Below are 26,285 nucleotides of genomic sequence, written 5' to 3'. Positions count from 1 at the left end.
AGACACCCATTTCTGTTTTCTAAAACCATTTAACCCAGGTTCCAACTGCTGGGAAATCAGCACTTGCTGTGTTGCCTCTTCTTTGTGAATTGGCCGGCATCTGCACGCAGGCTTCCTGGGCTGAACGCTGTGGTCCTGTGTTATTGCAGGTGTGACCCCGACGAGAAGCAGAGATGGGGAAAAAACTGGATCTTTCCACGCTCACAGATGAAGAGGCCAAGCACGTCTGGGAAGTGGTTCAACGGGACTTTGACCTTCGAAGGAAAGAAGAGGAGAGACTAGAGTGAGTGTGTGTGGCTGGGCCCCGCAGTGCAGCCCTGGTGGCCTCCGGAGGGGCTGTCACCTCGCGGCCCTCCGAGTGGACAGACAGCAGGAGCTCGGGTACAGGACACTGGCCAGAAGCCGGGCGCTGGGAAACATTCTGCTTTCTGGCCTTTAGAAACTTTAATTAAGTTTCTTCCTAATTAAAACAAGGAGATCTGACTTTGCTCCTGAGAGCCAGATATTCCCTGAATAGGTTTAGTTCAACTTGATCCAACCCCAGGGTGACATTCTCTCCTAAGTGGGGCGATGCTTAGGGCACGGCATTGCACGAATAAAAGAGCTAGAGGTGATGAATAGGGAAAGCCTTGACGCTGGCCTGAGACACCCAGAAGCCGGGAGCAAGGGCATTTAGGACAAAGGCTGACTTCCGCCTCTTCCCAGCAGTGTTGGGGCACCTCATCCTCAGCACGGAGGCCCCAGCGCCATTTTGCATGTCTCTCCCCGTGGGCTGAGCTAAAACCCACCCGGCGTTACTTACTCTCCCTCTGCCCTTGCATATTCCTCCACCAGACCTCCAAGGCTTAGCTGTCCCCCGGGCTCCCTGTTGTCTTGGTGACTTTTGTGGGTTGGTAGGCCTATTGCGAAGGAGACATTGTATAAAGACTCGGGGGTGGGGGGGAGGTAGCCAAGGAAATGCCTGAAAGGCCCCTGGTGGCGGAGCACCAAGAGGAGGTTAGAGCCATGATGGGGAGCAGACCGTCGGGGGGCTGAGGACCTGGGCAGGACTTGGGCCTTTCCCCGCGTGGCTGCAGGCCTTCGGGCAGAGGAGTAACACGACCCGGCTTCTGCTCTGCAGGCGGTGGGCTACGGAGAAGTGGTCAGATGAGCTTTGAAGGGGGCCCCTGCAAGTTTGCCCACGGGTTGGATGTGGGGTGTGGAGTATGGGAGGCGTCAAGGTCAGCGTCACTCCAGAGCCATGGCCTGAGTAACTGGGGCATGGAGGTGTCGTCACCTCACCTGGGGAAGGTGAGGGTGGAGCAGGTGTGGAGGAAGCCAGGACACGGGTCAGACCTGTTGACACTGGGTTGCCTGTTAGACACGAAGTGGCCAGGGAAGCCCCACACCCACGGGGCTGGAACCCAGCAGAGACAGGACTGAGGGCGCATCCGCCTACAGATGCTGTGGCTGCTGGAATCATTCCAGACTCGGCGGCTTAAAGCACACACATCCCTCGCGGCTCTGGAGTCCAGAAGCCGAGGTGTGGGCGGGGCCGCCCGCCTTCCGGAGGGTCCCTTGCCTCTGCCGGCGTCTCGAGGGGCCCACGCTCCTTGGCTTCTGCCCCTCCTGCCTCTTGGAGGCCGTCAGCCTGCCGTCTTCCAGTCTCTGTCTTTCTGACCTCTGCTTCTGTCGTCGCATCTCTCTGACTCTCCTGCCCTCCTGTTTTGCCTAGAAGGATCTCACGATCACGCTGAGCCCACCCAGCTAATCCCATCACCAACTCACAACCCTTAACTTAATCACACCTGCAGAGTCCCTCTTGCCCTGTAAGGAGACGCAGTCCCAGGTTCTAAGAACGAGGACATACAACGTTTTGGGGGTAGAGGGATCATTACTTAGCTGCCCCAGTATTTAAAGCCATGGGTCTGGAGGGAGGACACAGAGAGAAAGACGGACCCCAGCGGAGACAGAAGGAGGAGCGGTGGGAGTCTCTGGGTCCCGACACAGAGCAGAGTCCACACAAACAGACGAACTGTTAAGTGAAGCACGTTCATTGGAGCCCAGCGCCTCTCTCGATGGCGGGGAGGCGTCGGACCAGGACCACAAGGCTTCCTGCCACCCCTTTGTGGAGCTCTCCACCCTCCGCTCTGTGTTGGGCTGCAGGTCACTCCCGCCCCTGGGGTTTTCATCATGAAGGTGCTTTCTCCCCACTGGTGTCTGGGGCCCTGACTCAGCCCCCCGCGACCCCAGGACTGGGGCCCAGAGCTGACCTTGGCCAGCGTCCTCGTGCTGATTGGGCCCGCCCCGCCCCTCGTCCCCTCCCTCTGCTTCAGCCGTGGCCTGGAGGCTGCACCCGGGGCCCAGGGCCACAGGCTCTCAGCGACAGAGCCCATCTGGCCTTTGCTCTGGGGATCACAGCCTCTCCAGGCAGCCCAGCTGTTGTCACTTTTATTTTTTTATTTTTTTAATTTATTTTTTTAATTGAAGTATAGTTGATGTACTTTTATTTTCAATGACAGCTTAGACCCTCCCATTCGATACGTATATAGAATCGCAGATCAGTCAGAGGGGAGGGGAACCCAGCCCTCCAGGGAGACCCTTGAGTGGGTCAGCCCCTCCCTCCGTCCAGGCAGAGCTCGGGTGGTTTTGCAGAAATTCCTGTCTTTCTTGTCTACGGGGGATGCCCTCCTGACACCCTTCCTCTTTATTTTCCATGTTCCTCTAGTCATTTCACACCGTAAAAGGGAGACACGCCCGGGGAACCTCCAGTTACTGCTGGGAAAGGAAGTCTCCGAAGGATCCGGGTTGTGTTGCCTCCACTTCTGGGGAGCCTACGGGGCAGGGCAGGTCCCCGGCCAGTCAGTTACGGTCAGGGTGATGTCCTTGTTCGGAAGTGCCTGAGGCCTTCTGCTCAAGCGGCCTTCAGATCGGCCGCTCTGCTGTGTCTTCTTGGCCTTCCGTGTGCGATTATATGGTGAGCTTATTAAATACAACAGCGCAGGACATGGTCCCTGGAAATGCTCTAGTTCGGAGAGGTGGCGGTTCAGAGAATCCACATCAGAGTCAAGGCAAGGATGCTGGAGCCCCAGTAGCCTTCCCATGATTGGTGCTTCCTGTGCAGACACAGGCCCCTGGTGACACACTTGGGAAGAGTCGTGTAAACAGCGGGGGCTTAGTGAAGGGTGTTTTGTGGGTTTTATTTTTTGATGTTTCTGTCTCTTGCTCACTGTGGTATTGGTTAACTGTGCAACAAGAGGTGAAGCCACCTCTGCCTGTGACAAGCCTTATCCCCAGGGTCCCCGTGACCCCTGGGAGCAGGGCCCAGGCATGTGGTTCCGAAGCCAGGACACACGGAGTGTGGGTTCAAGTTCTGCTCGGGTGGGTGATGCGACTTAGGAAGGGCGTGGCGGAAACAAGCTCCGAATAAAGACCTTTGGGTTCTGGACACTGAGATTGTTTCTGCAGAGCAAGTTGGCTACAATACCAGCAGTCTACAGTGAAACCGAAGACAGTTTAAGAATAATAACCCCCCTCCTTCCCAATCTCCTCTCAGTGTTAATCTGTGCATTTCACCAGTTTCAACGTTAATCGTCCATTTCCTGCAGCCACGGTATCCCATTCTCTGTCACACGTCTGGTTTCTCCACGATTCTTTGGAGTCCTCATATTTTCTCCCAGTTCCTGATTCTCTAATCTATGAACCAACAATGGGCTGAATGGAGAAACTGGCCCTCAGGTGACAACTACGTGGGTGACCTTAGCAAACTGAGCTGCTCAGGGGTTGTTCAGATGAGTTTTTTGTTTGTTTGTTTGTTTAATTTTTATTGAGATACAGTTGATTTACAAGGTTGTGTTGGTTTCAGATGTATAACAATCAGATGAGTTTTTGATGTCTTTGACACACTCTGAAAGATGCCAGATGGATGGCCCAGCTCAAAACACCTACCGAGGTCGTTGACAGAACAAAGTTAATAGGGGGGAAACCGTGAAACCAAGACACAAACACATGCATTACTTGGAAGGAACTTTCCTGTCCTGAATACACGTCAAGTGGACATAGTGTGTGGGCTCCAGGTCAGTTCACCAGCAGCACATTTACCCGAGAGGCGATTTGCTAAACAGCCAGTTCACCGAATATACCAGTTAGGAAACAATCAAACAAAAAAAGGAATACGTCTCCTTTAGCGTTTACGAAGTTAACAGGAATGGATGTTTGGTGGATTGCTGCTCAGTTTTTCTCCCCATGTGGGAGCATCACCCTGTAAAGGATGCTGGGATGGGGCCTGGGTGAGGGCTCCGGCACCTTCTCCTGTGGGGTAGGACCAGCACCTCTTTGGCTTCTGCTGTCAAAGTGTGTGACCAGTGAGCTGGCCCAGGTCCCCAGCACTAACGCCCGCATGCCCAGTAGACCATCTCCGTGACACGAAAGCCTCCGACCCCTCGGCCAGGCCTGACCTCCTGCCCTGTGCAGAGGATTCTCACAGCCGCATGGGGAAGATGGAGGCCATCGGTGGTAAAGGGCAAAGGCTGGTGCATCTTCCCCATGAGCCTCTTAAAGGGACATTTCAAACAGAACACGCCCGTTCCAGGGACTGGCTGTGGGCAGACCGTGTGGACAGCTACCCTCTGAACTGACCAGGAGGATGTCCCTGGGGGTCTAGCTGCTGAGTGGCAGGTGCCTCGTGGAGCTTCCAAATGGCTTTTCTCACAGGCTATTTCGGGAATTCAAGGAGAAGGAAGGGGGGGGCCATCTGACCTTCGATTTAGCCCCAGGCAGATATAAGTCTCTCCCTGAAGTCAGCATGTGTGACCAGGGACTCGGGAGTGGGGTGTTTACTGTACGCGGCGTGATGTTATTCCTGGCTTCCCATCAACACAGTGCTACACTCTGGAGAATCCAAAGCCCAAAGATGCACAAAAATTCTTAGGCAATTCCTCAAGCCTGCACTCTCCTCCAGACCCCGGTCACTGTCGCAGTGAGCTCACCCAGTTCCTCACAGAAAGCTCACGGATACCAGGTGTAACCTCCCCCCATGCTGCCCCCGTCCTTACCTGTGTTCATGCCCACCCTGTGTTCCCTCTTCTGGCCCTTACTTGTGCTCTGGCCCTTTCCTGTCTGCTCCCAGCTCCTGGAGCAGGGAGCTGCCTCAGTTACTCCCTCTCTGCCCTATAGCTCCTACTTGGAATGTCAGTAGGATCAGTCGCCATATTGGAACAAAGAAAACAAAAGCAAGAACAAACCAACAAAAAAACACAGAAAGCCTTTCCTTTGTCCCTGACACCCTGCTAAACCCTGGCACACTCAAGGGCTGCACATCCTTACATCTGCCTCATGTTCCACTGGTCTGTTCTGGCAGCTCCCCCTTTCACAGATATAGATAATCAGTGAAACAACATGAAAGTCCTAAAATGCAACCAAGTGTCTATAACAATATCTAGTACAATGGTAACATTTCATATCAGTAAAAGAGGGAAGAATTAGTTAAAGCTAAGTGTTAGAACAGTTGACCATGAGTGCAGGGCTGGGGGAGGGAGTTTGACCTCAGTTAGATTTATAACTGATACATTAAAAATGTAAAACATGAAACTGAAAATTATTGGAAGAAAATATAAGTAAATACGTACATAATCTTGGAGTGCAAAAGCCTACATATGACAACACAGGTAGACGTCACAACACAAAATACTGATAAGTATTGACTAAATATGTACATCTGAATCTAAAAGGAAAATGTTTAAGTTTTTAAAAATTAGAAGAAAAAGTTTTGTTTTGTTTTTGTTTTTTTTGCGGTATGCAGGCCTCTCACTGTTGTGGCCTCTCCCGTTGCGGAGCACAGGCTCCGGATGCGCAGGCTCAGCAGCCATGGCTCACGGGCCCAGCCGCTCCGCGGCATGTGGGATCCTCCGGACCAGGGCATGAACCCGTGTCCCCTGCATCGGCAGGCGGACTCTCAACCACTGCGCCACCAGGGAAGCCCCTAGAAGAAACAGTTTTAACAGAAATGGCAGTGATTCATATCTTTGATCTCTAAAGAGTGTCTTAAAATCAGAAAGATAAAGAAGTTTTCCAAATTAGAAAAACACAGAAATCCCACAGTTTACATAGGAAAGGGATAAATGAGAATGCATGGGTGACTCACGTCGCTGGGTGAGGACCCAAGTTTACCTAAATAGAACACCCTGTTTTCAAGGGCACAGCCCACAAGTCAAATATTAGGGTGCGGACCTTCCCCAGAAAGGCAAACAGGTGGTGATGTGGATTTGCAATCTTTGCAAACAGACCTGAATGCCTGAGATTACCCACGAAAGAGCTCCTGGTGTGACACGTGGCTTGCAAACCATGACTTGCTTTAAAAATAAATAATAAGGAATTTGAGGTCACCCTTTGCTGGGCCACCTGGCACCACAGACAGGCAACTCCAGGGTTGAAAACACAGGGGCTGAAACAGGAAGTCAGCCGCCAGCGCAGCCTGGAGATTAACTGTGGTCTGGGTTCACCTGTGAGATTCCTGTGAGCCTCCCTCAGTTCACACATCACCACGTATTTCCTCTTTATCCCTTTTATCATCATTTGCTCATTCTCTTCAGAAGACCTCAAAGAACTTTAGCAAGTGTCTATTTCCCTCATTATAATTCCTGATACTTAACTCATATAATCAGGACCTTAGATCATGTAATTGCTCTTCAGTTCTTATTACATTATGTTTGTCCTCTTTCAGCAATTCTCTCTGACACTTTAGTTTGGTTGATGTACTTTTAATACTTCTGTCTCAATTCTGTGACTCATTGGTTCTTTCACCTCATTCTTAAGGGTCATACTTGAGATTCGGTTTTCAGTCCTCTGGAGCACATCTTCACATTGTTTTCTCAGGAATGGCATGGTGGGGGTGGATTTTATATTTGGGAATCTCTCAGCTGGGAGTGAGATCTCTGCTCACACATTTTCCCCTCAGAACCATGGCAGAATAATGAGCCCCCAAAGATGCCCATGTCCTAATCCCCCAAATCTGTGAGTATACTGGGCTACCTGGCAAAGGGGAATTAAGATTGCAGATGCAATTAAGGGTGCCAATCAGGGCCTCAGCATGGGGAGACAATCCTGGGTAATCCAGGTGGGCCAGTGTGGCCACAAGGGGCCTGATAGATGGAAGGATGCTGATCAGGGCCTGGACACAGGGAGACAGTCCTGGGTTATCCAGGTGAGCCACAAGGGGCCTGACAGATGGAAGGAGGGGGGACACAGGGCAACGTAAGAGTGATTCATGGTGAGAAGGACTCAACCCGCCATTGCTGGCTCTGAGATGGAAGAAGGGGCCGTGAGCCAGTGAATACAGTTGCCCTCTAGAAGCTGGGAAAGCAAGGGCACAGACCTTCCCCCTGAGCCTCCAGGAAGAATCTCATTCCCACCAACACCTTGATTTTGGGTGCCATCTAGGACTTCCATAGCTTGAGAGGAGAAGTCAATACCTGGCTTCAAAGCTTCAAAAGTCAGGCTGACTCTCTTGTTAGGGGCTAATGCAGCTGGTGACTTTAAGTTGAAGCCAGGGCTCATTTACCATTTTGAAAACCCTAGGGTCCTGAAGAACTATGATAAATCTACTCTTCCTGTGCTCTGTAAATGGAACAACAAAGCCTGGGTGACAGCACATCTGTTTACAGTACGGTTTACTGAATATTTTAAGCTCACTGATGAGACCTACTGCTCAGGAAAAGATTCTTTTCAAAATAATAGTGCTGGGTTTCCCTGGTGGTGCAGTGGTTGAGAGTCCGCCTGCTGATGCAGGGGATGCGGGTTCGTGCCCCGGTCCGGGAAGATCCCACGTGCCGCGGAGCGGCTGGGCCCGTGAGCCATGGCCACTGAGCCTGCACGTCCGGAGCCTGTGCTCCGCAACGGGAGAGGCCACAGCAGTGAGAGGCCTGTTTACCGCAAAAAATAATAATACTGCTCATTGACAGTGTACCTGGTCACTCAAGATCTCTGATGGAGATGGACAATGAGATTAATATTGTTTTCATGCTGCTAAGACACATCCATTCTGCAGCCCATGGATTGAGGAGTAATTTTGGCTTCTAAGTCTTATTCTTTAAGAAATGCCTTTCATGAGGCCATAGCTGCCAGAGACAGTGATTCCTCTGATGAATGTGGGAAAAGTAAATTGAAAACACCATGGAAAGGATTTGTCATCCTAGATGCCATGAAGAACATCCATGATTCATGGAAAGAGGTCCAAATATCAACATTCACAGGAGTCTGTAAGAAGTTGATTCCAACTCTCAACGGATGACTTTGAGGGGTTCAAGACTCCAGTGGAAGAAGTAACTGCAGATGTGGTGGACACTGTGAGAAAACTAGAATCAGAAGTGGGGCTCCAGATGTGACTGAATTGCTGCAATCTCATGATACAACTTGAACAGATGACGAGTTGCTCCTCATGGATCAGCAAAGAAAGCGGTTTCTTGAGATGGATCTACTGGTGAAGATGGTGTGAAGATGGTTGAAATGATAACAAAGGATTCAGAATATTCCATAAACTGAGTTGATAACGCAGCAACAGGATTTGACGGAATTGACTCCAATTTTGAAAGAAGTTCTACTGTGGGTAAATTGCTATCAAACAGCGTTGCATGCTGCAGAGAAATTGTTCATGAAACGAAGAGTCCATGCAACGAACTTCACTGTTGTCTTATTTTAGGAAATCACTGCTGCCACCCTAGCCTTCAACACCCACCACCCTGATCAGTCAGCAGCCACCAGCACAGAGGCGGGACCCTCCACCCGCAAAAAGAATATGACTCAGAAGAAGGTTAGCAATTTTTAACCAGAAAATATTTTAATTAAGGTATGTGCATTATTTTTTCAAACATAATGTTATTGCACGCTTAATAGACTTCAGTATAGTGTAAACATAACTTTTATTTGCCCTGGGGAACCAAGAAATTCCTGCGACTCCCTTTATTGCAATATTCATTTTGTTGCAGTGGTCTGGAACTGAACCCACAATATCTCCAAGGTGTGCCTTATTACCTGTCAGGTGTTTGCCCTTCTCTGCCTTGGCCATTATCTTCTCTCCGCATTTCTGTCTCCTCAGCCCTTTTCTTTGCATTCTAGGAGAGTAAATGTATGGCTTCCAAATCAGCAGTTCTCAAACATTTTGGTCTGAGGGACCCTTTATGTTCTTAAATTACTGAGAACCCCAAGGAGCTTTTGTTTAGCTGGGTTATAGATGTCAATATTTACCCAATAAAAAATTAAAACTGGGCGTTTTAAAAATAGTCATTCATTAATTTAAAACAACAATAAACCCCTTACAACATAATAAAATTTTTATGAAAAATAACTTTTTTTCCAAAATAAAAACATAAGTGAGGAAAATGGCATTGTTCTGTATTTTTTGAAAATCCCTTTAATGTCTGGCATAATCGGAGATAGCTGAATTCTGATATTTCTTCCGCGTTCAGTGTGTTGTAATATGTTGTTTTGTCTGAGGTGTTGGAAGAAAATCTAGCCTCACACAGATATGTAGTAGGAAAAAGGAGGAGTGTTTTAGTAGCTTTCTCACATAATTATGGACATTGTTTTGATAATACATGGAGACCCTATGACTGGTAGTTTCTTAAAGGAAGTTACAATGTGGAATCTGAAACCATGTCAATGAACCTTACCTTTCCTGTTTCATGAAAATCCATTGGTCCATCTTGCACTTGAAGTTAATCTTCTGTCCACGCGTGATTTTGTGACACCTATGCAGACTTTCCAAATGTCGACACATTTCATTATACTGAACCCAAAAAATCAAATCACTGCTGATCTTATCAGAAACCGCTCCGTGATGAAAACTGTCCGGCCCAAGTCAGCAGAGACATAAAAGTTTTCCAAAAGTCTTTGAGCTTGAAAGCTTGAGTTTTGTCAATGGCAACAAATACTGTCACTTGACACACTTTTAATCAAAGACGCACTTCATCAAGACATGCTTTCGTTTCTTTTCTTTTCTGGCAGAGAGCAGATTGACCGCTGGTACACTCTGTACCTCTGGCTTGATCTGTGCTGAGGCCCCAGAACTTTCACCCACCATAGCTTTTGTACCACCGGTGCGGGGGTCAAAGAGCAAAAAACACAAATACTACCTTAGTGTTATTATGAGAGGAGTTTTGACCTTGTGGACCCTGTCAAAGGGTCTCAGGTACCCCTGTAGGTCCCTGGACCACACCTTTAGAACCACTGTTCTGAATCCCTGGACTTGATGTTCTGCCCGTTTCCCTCCCCATTGCCCACCTCAGTTCCTTTCCATCTTCACTTTAGGCCAGTCTTCTCCACCTCCGTGAACATAGCCTGTGGTCTTTCCACCTCAGCCTGGCTTCTTCTTACCTCCTGCTCCTCTCTCTTATGCCCACTCAGCACACACACAGGAAGACTAGTTTCAAGTCTTCCTCTGTTTACTACTACTGTGTAGTCAATCACATTCAGGGCATCTTTTCTTCCTGAAGGTGACCTTAACTTGTAGCTGCATGTTGGGCTCATCCCTGCCTGTAGTGCAGGGACATCTGGTCGACCCTGTGATTGCAATAAGCAGGATGGCTCTGGCCCCTCACGATCCTCCAGGTCTGTTGACATGCCCTCTGGTTGGCAGGCATCTGGTGTTACTCTGCTGGACCCATGCAGGGTCCCCTCTTCCCTCCCTCCTGTTTTCCAGCTGTGAAGAAGAGAAGTTGTGTTTTAGAGAATCTGAAGCAGAGTCACAGATGTAGAAAACAAACTTATGGTTACCGGGGGGAGGTGGGGGGATAACTTATGGTTACCGGGGGGAGGTGGGGGGGATAACTTGGGAGATGGTGATCGACATATACACACTACTACATATAAAATAGATAACTAATAAAGACCTACTGTAGAGCACAGGGAACTCTACTCAATACTCTATAATGACCTATATGGGGAAAGAACCTAAGAAAGAGTGGATATACGTATATGTATGATAGATTCACTGTGCCGTACAGCAGAAATGAACACAACATTGTACATCAACAATACTCCAATAAAATTTTTTTTAATTTTTAAAAATTTAAATTTATTTTAAATAATATATATTACAAATAAATATATTCACAAAAAAAGGAATCTGAAGCAGAGTATCATGATCTGTTCCCCCCAATTCAACACCTGAAAGTTTCCAGCCGCCACCCCAGGACTCTCGCAGGCTCTTGTTTAAGAGGACTTCACATCCTGGGATGCAGTGTACCTCTGCACGTCCTCATCTTTCTTTCCGGGGTGCCGGCTCTACCTGGATGGAGAATGGGGGACTCATGCTGGGAGACAAGCTGGACAAGGCCCTGCCCAGCCAAGGGGTGGCCTTGAGGTTTTCTGGCTGAAGCAGATACATCAGGAGTGGACGTGGAGAACACTAGGCCCTTCCCACCTGGCCCCAGGTGCTCTGCGGTTTAAGGAAGACACTTTCTCTACCATGTCAATGCAGCTCTATCTAGCCTGTAGTCAGTGGATGACAGTATTCTTCCTAGCTTCCTGCCACCACTGGGCTTTGTTTCTTGGCTGTGTGGGTTCAGCTTCTCAACGCTTACTGTAGGGTGCCGACCTGACCTCCACTTACCTGGTGTCATCCTCAGCTCAGGACCATTAACTCAGGCCAGGGTGGCGGAGCAGGTGTGGCTGACCTGGGCCTCACAGAAGAGAGCGTCAGCCTGGCCCACCGTCTGCCCACCGTCCTGCTCCACCCTCTGTGACTCTTCCTGCTGCCGCTCCGACCGGCCCAGGAACCTCTTGGATTTTTCTCCTCTAATCTCCTGCTAAACAATTAAACTGGGCCACAGATTGGCTCTAGGTAACTGTGTGGCCCAGCCAAGCTGCACCCCCAGGACCTCACCGGGCCCCATCCCTGCTGGTTTCCCAGAGCCGCCAACCCCGTCTGGTCCGACGGAGCTTGGACACTGGGTGCTAGTGGCCACGGGTCCACACTCATCCAGCTATACAGTCTCCAAGCTCTGGGCTGTACATCAGAAAAGCTCCGGGTTCGGGGTCAGAGCTGGGGAACCAACCTGGGGTCCAGGACCTCTGTGCACCCTCTTCCCGCTATACTGAGTTATGTGAGGTGGTGCGGGCAGTTGTGGGCCTGCTCCCTCCTGTGATTCTGAACCTGTATGGTTCGCAGCCCTTTAGCAATGAAAGAAAGTCATGGTGCTACCTGACTTTGGGTCACTGTTTTCTGCATCTGAGAGTCTGTGTGTGTGTGTGTGTGCGCGCGCGCACGTGCCCTTGAATTTAAAGCCTGTTGCAGAAACAAGGCATCCGATATTTTCTTGTTTCCGATTCAGGGGTTTGAAAGGCAAGATTAAGAAGGAAAACTCCAAGAGGGAGCTGCTTTCGGACACGGCCCACCTGAGCAACACCCACTGCACCCGCTGCCTGCAGCCCTACCGGCTCCTCGAGACCCCCAAGAGGCAATGCCTGGACTGCGGCCTCTTCACCTGCAAAGGCTGCGGCCACAACCCGGAGGAGCAGGGCTGGCTCTGCGACCCCTGCCACCTGGCCAGGTGAGCCGGGACCTGGAGATCAAGTGGCCCTGCCGGCGGGGGGCCCGGCCAGCCCCTTCCAGGACACGGGGGTGTGTGCCGCCCCGCCCGGGCCTGAGCTCTGTGTCTCTGCAGGCTGGTGAAGAGGGGCTCCCTGGAGTGGTACTACAGGCATGTGAGAGCCCGCTTCCAGCACTCCGGGGGCGCCCAGGTAGCGTGGTCCCTCTGCGGGAGGCTGCAGGGAGCAGGTAAGGAGTGAGCCTCTTCCCCAGGCATCCAGTACGGGGCCCAGACTCTGTCTTTTCAGCAAACATTCCCCATGAGTCCGATGAGATCATCAAGACATAAGAGATGGGCTGTAGCTCAATCGTTTGTTTTAATATTTTGAATCCAAGTATTTATTCCATGAAGAACTTGAGGTCCAGACGGTGTTCTTGCACTAAACCTGTGCTCACCTGTGTTGTCCACCTTGAAGCCATTGGGGTAGAGGGATATGTCGGGGGAAGGACGTGAGATTGCCTGAGCTTAGAAGTGTCTCCTGAACTTGAACGGAGAGAACTGAGCGGTGTTTTCGGGAAGCTCTTGCCTTGTCCCTGTCACCTGAGTCCCAGGCTCTGCCAACACCTGGCCAGGCCTTCGGGCTGTGACGGCCTGTCAGGCCAGCATCTGGGGGCTCGGTGTCTTGACCGTCTCCATCTGGGGCACCGAGGAGAATGCCCCGGGGTCTGGAGCTCCTGCACGTCCCGAGCGGAGGCGGTGCTTCTGGGATTGGGGGTGTCCTCACTGTGCGCCAGCCTGGGCGTCTCCCCCAGGCCTTCTGGAGAGGCGCCTTACTTGTGTCTCGGGCCCCGTAAAGCCCCACGTTGATAGGCAGATGCAGGAGGCAGGCATAGCCACCCTCAGGGCATGGGCACACTCACTGGGCCTGGCACAGGTGTTCTGAGCAGTCTTAGCACACTGTTGAATTTAGGACAGACCACCGAGAGGCTTCCTCACCTGTGATGGCTTTTGGCACCTGGAGCAACAGACCGCGGGGGTAGGGGGCTTCCTTGGGCTGGGGGTGCAGGGGGCATGTGATCGTCGAAACAGGACATTTGTAAGAGTAAGAGCGGCTCTCCTGGGAACCGCGCTGAGACAGCTGGCGCCACTAGGAGTGTCCTGGTGACACGGTGGGGCGGGGGGCACCGTCACCCTATTCTTCGGGAGTTTCCCCCACCTCCTCACCAGGATCGTGGCCGATATTTCTGTCTCGGTTGGAGCCTATCAGTAAATCCCACAGCCGCATGCACCCGCGACCCCGTGCCCGCTCGGCCGGCCGGGAGCCCGCTGAGGGATCTTCCTGCAGCAGGAGTGTGGTTTCACCGCCGCCGCAGGGCTCAGGTGTGGGAACCACAGGTAGCACGGGAAAAGCCACACCGCGAAGCGTCTGAGAATCTCAACGCAGGAGGCCCTGTTCACGGTGGGAAACCACAGGCCACGTCACAACGCTGAGGACCTGGTCCTGGCCCCGGGAGGTTCTGATTTCTAGGGACTGGGGTGGGCTCAGGAATCTGCGTTAGGTAAAAGGTCACGGGGATTCTGGCGCCCAGCCAGGTTGCAGAGCTGGGAGCCAGTGCCACCCAGAAGCGGCCAGTTTCAGAACTGTCACCACCGAGGGCCAGGAGGTGGCACTGGGGGGCAACAAAAAATCTGATTGCAGCCGCTGCTGTGGACCCAGCGAGGCAGGTCTCGGGTGGGGTGATGGTCCAGGGGCTGCATTCTCCCTGCTGGTACCTGTGAATGCAGGGCACACGGAAAGAGCACAAAATCGGGAGAGTTGTACCTTTAAAACGAAGTAGTCAAACGTAAAAAAGAAGAAGAAGTGATTCAAGTTAATGTTTCAAAAGCTGGTCCAGGCGGGGCCTCGCGCAGGGGGGTGGCTGGTGAGGGCCGCTGGGGCCTCTGCTGAGTGCTTTCCTTCGGCTCTAGGTTTACCTGACCAAGTGCTGCGCTCACCTGACGTCAGCAGTAAGTCTTTTGTGCTCACAAGGATGTCGGGGTGCCCCTGGCCCCCCAGGAAGGTGGATGGTCCATGGGGCTTCCAGACTAGAACCCCAGAATGCACTGCATCACTCTTTTGTAGTGACCTGAGGGAACAGAACACCGGCCAGGCCAGTGTGACTGGGGGGAAAGAGGGAAGAGTGAGGCTGTGCTGGGGGTCGGGGGACAGACCTGGGGGCTCAGGTGAAAAAGGCGTCCTGGGGGGGCAGAGAAGGGAGGGGAGGGAGGCCTGGGGCTGAGAAGCAAGTGAAATGAGACTGAAAGTGAAGAGGTTAGTTTGGGAAAAGGTGACTTAGCTCCAGGCCTGCTTCACCCACACACTGCGGTGTCTTCAGACTGCTTAGGAAGCGGTCGGTGAAGGGGACCATTGGTGAAGTGGATGCAGAGTATTCGTTTTCGGCTGTGATTCAGACCAGCTCTACCTGATGCTCAGATAGGTCTTTGGGAGGCCAGTAGAGGGCCTTGCCTGGTCGCTTCACAGCAGATGGAGGGGTGGGTGGGCGGATGGACGGATGGTCTTGTCCTGGTGGAGTCATGCAGGCGTCCATTGCAGGTGGGCCTGAGCCAGGCCCCGGAGGGAGAAGTGGAGACAGCGAGCACACGGATGAGGACGGAGAACAGGACACAGGGGCCCAGGCCCAGCCTGTTGGAAGCAAAGTAAGTCTTCCCCCAGCCCCGCCCTCCCTGATGCTGGAGGCTCGGATTCCGATGTTCTGAGAACCTCAGGCTCTCCATCCCTCCGCGGGCCGGGAGCACGAAGAGCCGCCTGCCTCCGCCATGCCCCGCAGCCTCTGCGATCACTGAGCTCCAAGCAGCAGTGTGCTCTCGGCACAGGTCTCTCCACAGGAAAACCCAGAGCAAGCTGCAGGGGAGCGGGGCCTGCAGAGAGGCCTTCCTGGACCTCCAGCCCTGCCTGGACATCCGGCCAGCGTCCTCCGGGCACGTGGTCGTGAGGGCACTGGTGTCCCCCGGAAACAGCCTTTGCACCTTTCAGGGAAGCAAACCCCCTCCGGCTTTCCTCTGTGAACGTCCTTGCTTTTGTTTATAGCCGGCCGTGAGCCTTGTTTTTTATTGGTGTCTGCTTCTGCTTTCACTTATATTTTAACTTATTTTTGGTGATAAAGACAAGCAAAGTAATCCCCGGGGTTTCTGGGCAGGTTGACAGAAGGGCAGCAGGAGGGAGGGGAGGGGTGGGGCAGGCGGTGATGTTGGCCGGAGCCCCTTGGAGAGCGACAGGGTCTCTGAGAACCACGCCGGCTGGTCTGCGCGGCTGGTCCCCGGGGACCGTAGGCATCTTTTTATGAGAAAATTCTATATGTCTCGTTGACTAAGCTCAGCGGTACTCTCCAGTGTTGAATGTTCCCTACACGATACGTTTAAAGGATGGAAACCATGATGAGGGAAGGATTCGGAATAAACTCTGCTCTTGCATCTAAAGACGATGGAGCTCCCTGGAGCCCCCCTCCCCGCTCTGCTTCCCCGCGCTGGGCACCCCTCATTGGCTAAAGTGTGATGGGTGAGAAGCACCCATCGGCCCAGAGAAGCCTGCCTGCCCCCCCGGGCGGCACTGCTGGGCCGTGTGCAGCCGTGTGCCCGTCAGGGGCTGAGCGGATGATTCCTTCTGCTCTTCTAAGAGGCGCTGGGGACGCAGAGCCTGTGATGGGTGGGGGGCTGTGGGCGGCCCCCAGCGCCGCCGCAGATGGTGGCTGTGCCCTTGGAGATGCCCTCCCCGCTGCCCGAGGCGAGGGCGTGTGGCCCTCACAGTCAGGCTGACCCTCTGTCTCCTCTTTCCCGCACCCCTTCCTGCTCAGAAAAAGCGCATCCTCCCCGTTCACGGCTTGGACTTTGAGGCAGACTCTGACGACTCCACTCCGTCCTGCGGGCACCCCCCAAGCCTGTCCTTGGTCTCTGTGGCCGCGGACAACCCGCAGGTCAGTGGGCTCTCTTTTCTGCCCCCGGCCATCCCAGGATAACCTGGGCGACAGGTTTTCAGGCCCCGGGTTGGGGGACAGCATTCTGGGAAACAGTCTGATGGCCATGGGGGCATCACAGGCAGGGGGACAGCTGGGGTGGGGGGCATAGAAACGTCACACCCTCCGGTCCCTGGAGAGACGGGGTCGGCTGCTCGGAGAAGTGGGGCGCTGGGCAAATGAGTCAGGGCCCTGGGGCGTTCGGGGCGGGTGCCTGTCCCCGTATGAATGCAGAACCCCCGAGACTCAAGAGCGAGGGCAGAGGAACAGCATCGCCCTGGGGTCGGACAGGGCCCAGCATGTGCCTGCACTCACTGCGGCTCATCACTGGGGTCCCTCTGCTTCATCGCCCAGACGAGGGTAGCCTTGTGGGCGGAACGGGCTGCCATTAATACTTACACCAGGACACGCGGCATCCACGGGGGCCGCCCAGGAGAATCGGCCATGTAGTCGCTGCTCCCTAGCTGTGTGCCCTTGGCCTGGGGACCCTGCATGAGGCTCCATCCCCTCGCCTCACCCGGACAAGGGCTGATCCTCTCAGCCTCACAGGATCCCTTTCCAAAGGCACTAGAGGCTGAGCCCGGCACACACAGGACCATCACACACAGCACTGGCAGCTGGGGCACGAGCCCCAGAGCGAGGACGCCCTCAGCTGGAGCCCTGACATCTCAGTGCCCGGGCTCAAATGGCACCAGCCCAGAGCTGGGGCCAGGCTCGGTCTTCCGGGGCTGATCTGCAGACGCCTGCGGGCGGGGGCGCAACAGAGCAGGGAGCTGGGAGCCAGCACCCAAAAGGTCTTTGGGCCACGGGTCCTCCTCCAGCGGCAAGTCCGGAGCCCTTTGAAATGAAAGGGAATTGAGTCTCCAGGAGCAGAGGGGATGGGTGTCCAGTGTTCGGTCGGTCAGATGATGCCTGGAAACCCTCAAGACTTGGACTGGAAGGACCCACATTCCAAGGAGCTGCCCTTGCCCAGTAAAACCTGCCAACAGGCCCCATGTGCTCAGGCCCTCACAGGTGAGCCCTGCGCAGAGGAGACCACCTCCCAGGAGCCCGTGGATGAGGCTGCTGCCAGGGCCTCTGGGTGCCACCCCTGTCCAGAAGGGCAGATGGCCAGCCTCTCGCCTGCCGGACCAGACGCCCTCACTGAGCTCTGCCTGCCAGGAGAGTCTTGCACGATGGCCCCGGGGACGACTGCAACACCTGGTAGGTGCCCTTGACCACCATCTTCCGCGCGGGCTCTGCGTGGAGGAGAGGGTCGCTGGCGGCCTGCCCCACCACCCCGATCTGTGCCACCCCCTGACTGGTTTACAGTGTGTAGCCCCTTCTTCACTCTGACTCTTCAGCATGTGCAGTCCTGGCACACGCCATCAACCCCTGCTCCCCTGGGCTGCGCGCTTCCCTGGTAACGCTCAGAAGTACCAACGTTGACACCTGCCCTGGCCACACAGCTCACTGCCACCTTGGATGGGGGGACATCAAGCAGGACTGGGGTAGGGACGTGCAGGTGTCCCTGAGATGATAGGATCACTGGTCACCCGGACCGACCACCTTAACCACAGGACAGGGCAGCTCCAAACCTGGGGCGCCACCTCCCTTCCAGCTATGACTCGGGAGGTCCCTGAGTGCTGAGACCCTAGTTTAAATCCTCAGTTTAGTTTTGTTGTCAGACAGTCGGCTTCCTGATGAAATCCCGAACCACTGTCTGTTCCTGTGCCCTGGGGGAGTGTGCACTGGGGTCCGGGGTTCAGGTACCCTAGTGATGAAGGAGCAGATGAGACCCCAGAAGCAGCACGGGCTGCTTCCCACCGACCTGCTCCCACGTGGCTGCAGCGTGGGACCAGCTGCCGGGGAAAGGTGCTTAAGATGCCGTCTGCCAGGAAGTGGGCCGGCTTTCCATGTTCCCTTTTCATTATATTATAGGGACTGTAAGCTCATGATTCACACGCCCACTAGGATCCTGGAGCGTCTGGGGGCAGCGGGAGGGCAGCTTTACTTCCCCATAAACAATCAGTAAACGAATCTACATCGACCAAGTCACAGGATGAAGACTCGGACACACGCATTTCCTCCCAGGGTCCCTAATCAACCCCGGCACGTGGATGGGGTGGCAGCGGGGAGAGGGAGAAGCTGAGACAGACAGTATCGAGCTGGGAAATGCACCTGGGAGGCAGGCAGCTCTGAGTTTCAAGCCCAGCTCTTTCGACCAACTCACCACCCGATTTCATTGATTCTAAGACACATTTGTCACCTCGTCTCAAATTGGGAGCATCTTACAGCGAGTGTGGTAGAAGAGAGTGTGTTGGAGATAGATTGGCAGTGTTGTCTCTTAATAGTGCATCAGACAAGCTACAAGGTCTGAGGTTTAAAGGAGTGTGGTGTGTGCTTGAACAAACCTCTGAACCGCCGTGCCTCGGTTTCCTCGTTGTAAAATAGGGTTAGTGCCTAACTCAGCGCACTGTTGCGGCCTCTGAATGGGATGGTTGCATCTGTTAGCCCTTGAGACATAATGGTCTATCACAAACTTACCAGCTTAAAACAATACACATTTATGAGCTCATGGGGGCCAGGCATCCAACACGGCATCGCCAGGTCATTAGCGCACGTCTCCCAGGCTGAAACCACAGTGTCCACGGGGCCAGAGTCTCAGCTGGAGCTCAGGGCCTTGCCCCCAGGTCGTTCAGGGTGCTGGCAGGGCCATGTGGCCGGCTGCACGTCAAGCACAGAAACAGCTTGTGCAGCTGATTCCTGGGACCCTGGCTCCTGTGGGGTGCCTCACAGGAGGGTCAAGCCCTCCCCCTCCTGGCACGGCTGGATGTGGTGCCCTCCAGGCCAACCTGGAGCTCTGGGGGTACTTTCTGGTGAGAACATGGGGCTCTTCCACCAACAGAGCCCAGGAATAAGCGTCTCAGGCCACACCGTAGGTGACCCGTGCCCACGAGAGTCTGCGAATCACTAGGCTGGCAGGAAAAGCAGTCCCCGGTGACCAATGTGGAAAGACTTCCCAAAGTCACCTCCACTCGTGGAAACTTCCCGGGACGCGTGTCTGCCACACCCGAGGCGCGTGGAAGTCCATGTGATGGAATTATATGACATTTGCTTTGCCCACCTGGCTTTCCTACCCTGGAGCCCCCCGTGAGTGCTGGCGGGGCAGGGGCTTCTGCTCCTGAAATTCCGAGCGTGGGACCGTGGACTCTGTTCCATTCTTACCTGGTTTAGGGATCTCAGCCCCATAATATCAATGGAATAGAATCATGTCTCCGTTTTCTTCGATTTCTGATTTCTCTTCATTGGAGACAATGCCCATTGGCTTTCAGCTTTTCACTCCAAATAATCCAAACCCACTCTTCCTCCAAAGGAACAAATGTCCTCTGGATTGAGCAGCTCCCATCCCACTATCTGGCCGACGTGGACACCTCAGATGAAGAAAGCGTCTGGGCTCAGAGGGTGGCCTCTCACCATCCCAGACGGAGAGGCCAGACCTTGTCTGAGAAGCAGGTAAGGTGGCCGGAAAGAATGCATTCTAGTTGCTGCTCTGGGTGGTGCCTTTTTACCTTAACCTCAGTTCATTGCTGAGAAATTAAAAGTACTTCAAAACTATGAAACTGCACAAGCCTGCTCACCAGAGATGTGCAATGTCAGAAGCCCTGGGACGAGGGGTGTGGTCCAGCGCTGCAGCCACAGGCTACAGACTGTTCTCCAGGGCCTTGGGGATAACAAGCAGGGCTGCCAGCGGGCCGGGCCTTTGCTGAGCCCTCTGCTTCCGTCCGCACCTGCTTCCCCCTCTGATCTGCCCGGGGCTCACCCTTCCCGGGCTCGGACGTTGGGGGGGCCCTTCCTCAGTCTAAGCTGACCTAGAACAGGTTAGGGGCCCTTCCAGCCTCAGTCCCTTCACAGCTGTGCTCCAGAAGTGAATGATCTGCGAAGAGGAGCGCCTGACTTGTAGAAGGTGCCTTTCTTTTTTTTTTTTTTGCGGTACGCGGGCCTCTCACTGTTGTGGCCTCTCCCGTTGCGGAGCACAGCCTCCGGATGCGCAGGCTCAGCGGCCATGGCTCACGGTCCCAGCCGCTTCGCAGCATGTGGGATCCTCCCACACCGGGGCACGAACCCGCGTCCCCTGCATCGGCAGGCGGACTCTCAACCCCTGCGCCACCAGGGAAGGCCAAGAAGGTGCCTTTCTTCGCATGGCTTTCTGGTGAATCAGTGTCAGGTGTTTTGTTACTTGTTTTGGGAGGTTTTTTTGTTCTAAAATTGATCTAAAACGTCAACAGGGCAGAAGCGTGGAGTTTTTAAACTCTGCGTCTCCCCCTGCAGAGTCAGTGCCCGCAGGCCCAGCTGGCTCTCTTCCCTATAGTATCACCCGGCAGCATCGCCCAACCCCGGGGCTGGACGTACCCCCTGCTCCGACCTCCGCCTCTGAGAGAAGCCACTGACCCTTTGCCCTGAGCACAGCAGGGCACGAAAGGCCCTCAGGAGGCCTGCAGTGAAGACCCCGCTCTCTGCCATTCAACCCAGGGGCTCACTCTTCTTTTATGGAACAATAGGGGAGATGCTGATGCAAGGAAGTGTCCTTTGATTCAGACCAGGGAGTGACTGGCTTGGCCCCTGGGAAGGCTGCGGGATGATGGTGGAGGGCCAGTGCGGCCAGGACGGAGACCTCCCCAGGGCAGAGACAGAGACCTCCCCAGGGCAGAGACCTCCCCAGGGCAGAGACAGAGACCTCCCCAGGGCAGAGACAGAGACCTCCCTGGGTGGCAGAACCACCACTGGCAGAGAAGTTCCCAGTGTCTAGGCCAGAAGACAATGGGATAAAGACTAGAATTAAATTGTCTATTTTCAGCAAGTTTTTAATTTAGCAGCTTTGGTGACGTTCAGTAAAACACATATCCCGGTGTTTAGTCCTACTGACACCAGTCATCCTTTATGCCTCCTTGAAAATTACTCTCTGTTTCATGCTTGTGTCTTGTCTCTGGAATTCTTCTTCTTCATTTCTTTCTCTTGACTTGACTTACTTCCACTGACTTCACCTGCATCTTTGTGAAAAGGGAATCAGGCAGTGTAAAGAGCGGCCTCCAGAGGGCAGTAGCGTCCCTGTGCATCGGGGAAGACCCAGGGCCGACTCTTACAGGACGCACAGACATACCTTGGGGATTCGAGAGTTCTCGAGGATAATGTACTATTGGGGTCAGTCTGAATGGTCCTCCCCTGACCTGTTGCCTGTCTTCGCATCTGTACTCGTGATCAGGACTTTCTGGGTGAGGGATAGTCAGCAAAGACTTTCTATAAATAATCACTCATGCTGAGAGAGAGGCCAGAGAGAGCACAGCATGTGGTACCCAGGACGGATGCTTCCAAGGGGCTGAGATCAAGGAGGTGCAGGAAACGGAGCCCTGGCACGCACCCTGCCCCATGTGGTGGGTAGTGAGCCCCTGGTGCCCCAAGAGCGCAGGCTAAAGACACTGACTCGGTTTCCCCACGAAAACCTCACCGGTGCCAAACTACAGTCGCTCATTTTCCTCCTCTGTCTGCACTGCATTCCTAAATTGTAAATCTGGGTTTTGCTGCAAACGTGTTGGAAACACCGGAAGTTCATTCCAAGTTGCCGTCCGTGTGTCCAGATAGCATGTAATTTACCTGGACGGAGCTCACACGGGACAGAGCGGCTCCCGCTTTGGGCCGAAGGGAGGGGCACGAGCAACTTTGGGCCCCTGAGCACCTGAGAGACAGATGTTCCCTGGGGGGGTGTCTACAGGGGGCCAACGGCTCTTGATCCCAGATGGAAAACCGGGACGCGTCCAGGCTGTCCTGGCGGCATGCGGACAGGCTCTCTTGCTCAGAGAAAACCACCAGCCCGCACCTCACCTCCCGTTCCGAGGGCTGTGGTCTCTCCACGGCTCTGTGCTGCCCCCAGCTCGTGTCCCTCCTCCGTCAGGACGAGAACTTTCCGAGCTCTCGTCGTGGGATGCTTTCCTTTCTCTTTCGCTCTGGAGGTGGTACTACACTCTGCCGGTGCCGGACCCTGGTTGGGTCAGCTCTTATTCTCCTGCCGTGGGTTCATGCCCACCACGCTCCCCGGGGACACACGACTGTCTGCTGAGCATCCCCCTCCCAGGTATTGATCACTGCCTCTCAGGTGCCATGAGTGTGCCCACAGCTGGTCTCAGTTACCAGCAGCCACTCGAGGCTGGGGCTGCTCCCGCCGAAACCCTCGTGTTGAAGCTTCTCAGCTTGTGTTCTTCTCTGGGCAGATTTGCCCACTCAGAGCCCTCGGTGCTGTGAAGATCAAACTAATTACCTGCGGAACAATGCAAAAGCGTCTTACCAGCCTGCTGGAGCCATCTCCCTCTTTTAAAACAAGGTGGACCACAGAGGAGATAATGGCAGGCCAGATGCATCTGCCAGGCTTGGAAGAAAACAGGAGAATTGATTTTCTCATTTCCCGGCCTGGGAGTTAATAGACTCCGGTGACTCAAGAGCTGGTGACTCAAGGTATGAGCCAGTCGCACTTTCAGGTCATCACCTGGCAGGCCTCCTGGCCCACGCTGACCCGGGGCTCTTGACTTCTAGTTTGAGCAGCCTGGCAAAATCAATTCACACCTTCCTGTGCACCTCAGGTTCAGCAGTGACAACGGCTGCGCCACGGCAGTGACGCTGAATGTGTCACCCGTCCTGCTGTATTCATCCTCCCAACGCCCCCCGCCTCCGCTTCTGGTACCGCTCCCAGCTTCTGCTTGGCGTTGCAGAACCCCGGCTGTCAGAAAATGGGCCTCACAGTTACCTTCCCAGGGCACATGACGAATGGTGGCCTGACCTTTCCTTCCACTGCTTGGGAATTTGGTGCTCCCGAGGTGGTAGGTGCCAGTGTCCTGCTGGCCGGAGTGGCTCTGTCCTCCAGCCACTGAATCCCTCCCTCTGCTGCAGATCTCTGAGCGGAACAAGTACATGTCAGCCGGGGACCGCCTGCTGACCCGCTGAAGCCCCTTTGTTAAGGGAGGTTGAGGCACCAACACGGGCTTTGCAAGGAAGACTCTCGATTGGGAGCTCATGCATGGGGCTCAGAGAGCTGAACGGGTTTCCACCGTACAGCTGAGGGGGGGGGGGGGGGCGCCCCCCCCCCCCCCCCCCCCCCCTGTGGGACAGCGGGGGGGGGGGGGCGGGTGTCTGCCCCGTCCAGGCCCCTGCCGTCCGCTGTGCCCGGAGCCTGGGCATCTGTGGGCCCAGCCAAAGGTGCAGAACTCAGAGGGGCGCAGGTGTGCAGCCTTTGGTGCGGATGTAACGAGAGAGGGGCTGGGAAGTCAGAGCAGCGAAGACCCGGGGACCTCGCTTGGTCCTGCAGTATCCGGCCTGGGGGTCCAGGCCGTTGGAGCGGGCAGGGGTCTCCTGCCCACCCTGTGTGTGAGGGTGTACCCAGCGCACAGGGGCCACCTGGGGAGTGAATGGAACAGAACCCTTGGTCTAATGCGAGTGCATGTGCACATGTGCGTCTGAGAGACAGACAGCCCGGTAGCTGTGGGCGTAGGGGCGGCAGCCAGAACTTACTGCAGTCTAGGCCCTGGTATGATGCTTACTGAGTGAGGCCGGGCAAAGGAGGGGCTCTGAGCATCCTTTCCCCACCTGTAGAATTAGGGTAAGAGCTGGAATCAATGAGGGACTCCCACCCCCTTATAGAGACTTAGAAAATTATGACCAAAGAATACAACCCTGGGGCTTCCCTGGTGGCGCAGTGGTTGAGAGTCCGCCTGCCGATGCAGGGGGCACGGGTTCGTGCCCTGGTCCGGGAGGATCCCACATGCTGCGGAGCAGCTGGGCCCATGAGCCATGGCCGCTGGGCCTGCGCATCCGGAGCCTGTGCTCCGCAACGGGAGAGGCCACAGCAGTGAGAGGCCCGCGTAACGAAAAAAAAAGAAAAGAATACAACCCTGAAAAATAATTTCAAGAAACAGAGGCCTAGCTAAACTCTGGAGCAGAGATTTCCAGAAATGAGCACTGTTTAGCTCTGAGTTTCTCACCAGCCAAGGCAGATAAATAGATATTCTGGGTGGAAGGAATCTCCTCCAAGTCCACCCTGGGTGGCAAACTTCCCTGGCGCTAGATTCAGGAAGGGGTGAGTGGTAACGGGTGCTACTCACTGTGTCATGGAAAACATCACTGAGAGGTTCACACGACTTTGCAGTTTTCCAAGAGTCACAAGTACACTGTAGACACTTCTCAGTCAGCTCCAGACCCGCGTCTAGGAGTATGATTCCTTTGCAAAGCCGACAGGAGGCTCGTGGGAGAGACCGTGGACACAGAGCCTGGTACACAGAGACATAGCATGGACAGTGGACATGAGTGCTGTAGCGTTTATGCAAGTTCAGGACCAACCCCGAGCCCTCGGGTGATGCTGAGGCCACACGGCCGTCGTGTACTTCAGTCTTATCACGGGGGGACCGAGAAAAACCCCCAGAACAGACTTGTCAGCACCCCGTGGCCTGAGCTGGCGGATGCAGACAGTCCGGGCTGAGGTCTTGGTTTGGCGCCATAAGGATGCTTAAACCCTAGGAAGTGGCTTGGGGACCCAGTTTGGGAACAGAGAGAAGTTGAAAAATGGTGCGTCTCAGGTGGCCTGGGTGCTGTTAGGATCGCCAGGAACATCCCACCCTTCGGGGCCTGGTTCTGGAGCACAGGTGGCGCGGGCCCCTTGGCCGAGCTCGTGTGGGGCGTAGATGAGGCCGCGGCTCCGGCCAAGCCCCCGGGGTGCTGGGGGCCGGTGCTTTCCGGAGCCCTGCTTCTGCTTTCAGCGCTTCCAGGTGACCGACCAGCTGAGATCAGCCACTCGTCCATCTCAGTGTCCAGTTGGCAGCAAGCCCACGGGCGCCGACATGGAAGAGGCGGCCCTAAAGAGAAGACTGGAGGCCTTGATCAGCCGCGCCGGTGACCAGCGGGCCTCGTCCGAGGAGGAGGGCAAGGACGGAGGGGCGGAGCAGGGCAGCAGCGTCCCCAGCGAGGACCCCCCCGGGGCCGCCCCGGAGGTGAGGCTGCCTGAGCGACCTCGGCAGCGCACGCTCGGAGGCGGGGCCGGGGGGGCCTGGCCCCAGCTGCGCACGGCGCCCCACCGCGGGCTGCCCGGCTGGCCAGGCAGCTCCTGGCGCAGCGAAAGGGGCACCTTCAGGATGGGACGTGCGTTGGGGCGAGCCCTACGGTCTCCCCCGCTGGTGGTCACGTGCGGCGCTTCCCTCTCCTAGGTGTGCACGGCTGCAGGCCAAACGCCCAGCCGGGAGAAGGGGGCCCGGGGCCCCCAGGACCCCATGCAGCCCAGCAGGACCACAGACGAGGAGCTGTCGCAGCTGGAGGACAGTGTGGCCGCCACGGCCTCTCAGGTGCAGCGGACAGAGAGCGAGGTAGCCCCGGCGGCCCCGGGAGCAGGCGGCTCCCCCAGATAGATAGTGGGGGCCCTGGAGGCCTGGCAAGGGTGGTCAGCCCCCCGAAGGGCTCACACACAGGGAGCCCACGTTGTCGGCTCCAGGACAGGCTCCTGGGGCTTTCCGTGGAATCACTCTCCACGCCACGCCCTGCGCCCCACCCCTGCCCATTTCCCTTTTAGGTTGGCAAGAGACAGGCGGCGTTTTCAGCCACGGGAGGAAGATGCTGACACTTACCCCTCCCTGCCCCATGAGGAGGGCTTCTCCAGAAGCAGGCTTAGATTTTAGGACAGCCCCGGGGCTCAGGACCAGACTCTGACCGAGGGTCATCCTGTAAACTTGGGTCCCGGGCTTGAGTTAGGGTAGGAGGTGTG

The 26,285-nt window shown here is 54.9% G+C and overlaps 1 protein-coding gene across 2 annotated transcripts in view; it reads left to right on the top strand.

The window, feature by feature from the left end:
* MLPH (melanophilin) overlaps positions 1-26,285 on the top strand; it is a 41,309-nt gene that overhangs the window by 7,985 nt on the left and 7,039 nt on the right. For both annotated transcript variants that reach the window (XM_027117327.1, XM_027117318.1), the window contains exons 2-11: positions 150-283; positions 12,306-12,524; positions 12,639-12,751; positions 14,472-14,510; positions 15,097-15,200; positions 16,355-16,474; positions 17,518-17,716; positions 19,869-20,008; positions 25,291-25,521; positions 25,735-25,890. In XM_027117327.1, the coding sequence (XP_026973128.1) occupies positions 174-283; positions 12,306-12,524; positions 12,639-12,751; positions 14,472-14,510; positions 15,097-15,200; positions 16,355-16,474; positions 17,518-17,716; positions 19,869-20,008; positions 25,291-25,521; positions 25,735-25,890 (1,431 nt within the window). In that variant the 5' untranslated portion in view covers positions 150-173. The remainder of the gene's footprint in view (positions 1-149; positions 284-12,305; positions 12,525-12,638; positions 12,752-14,471; positions 14,511-15,096; positions 15,201-16,354; positions 16,475-17,517; positions 17,717-19,868; positions 20,009-25,290; positions 25,522-25,734; positions 25,891-26,285) is intronic.

This window comes from Aethalodelphis obliquidens, unplaced genomic scaffold (genome assembly GCF_003676395.1).
Source record: "Aethalodelphis obliquidens isolate GAN/ISIS:26980383/991018 unplaced genomic scaffold, ASM367639v1 scaffold2, whole genome shotgun sequence".
Taxonomy (NCBI): domain Eukaryota; kingdom Metazoa; phylum Chordata; class Mammalia; order Artiodactyla; family Delphinidae; genus Aethalodelphis; species Aethalodelphis obliquidens.
This window is presented reverse-complemented; position numbering and strand designations above follow the sequence as displayed.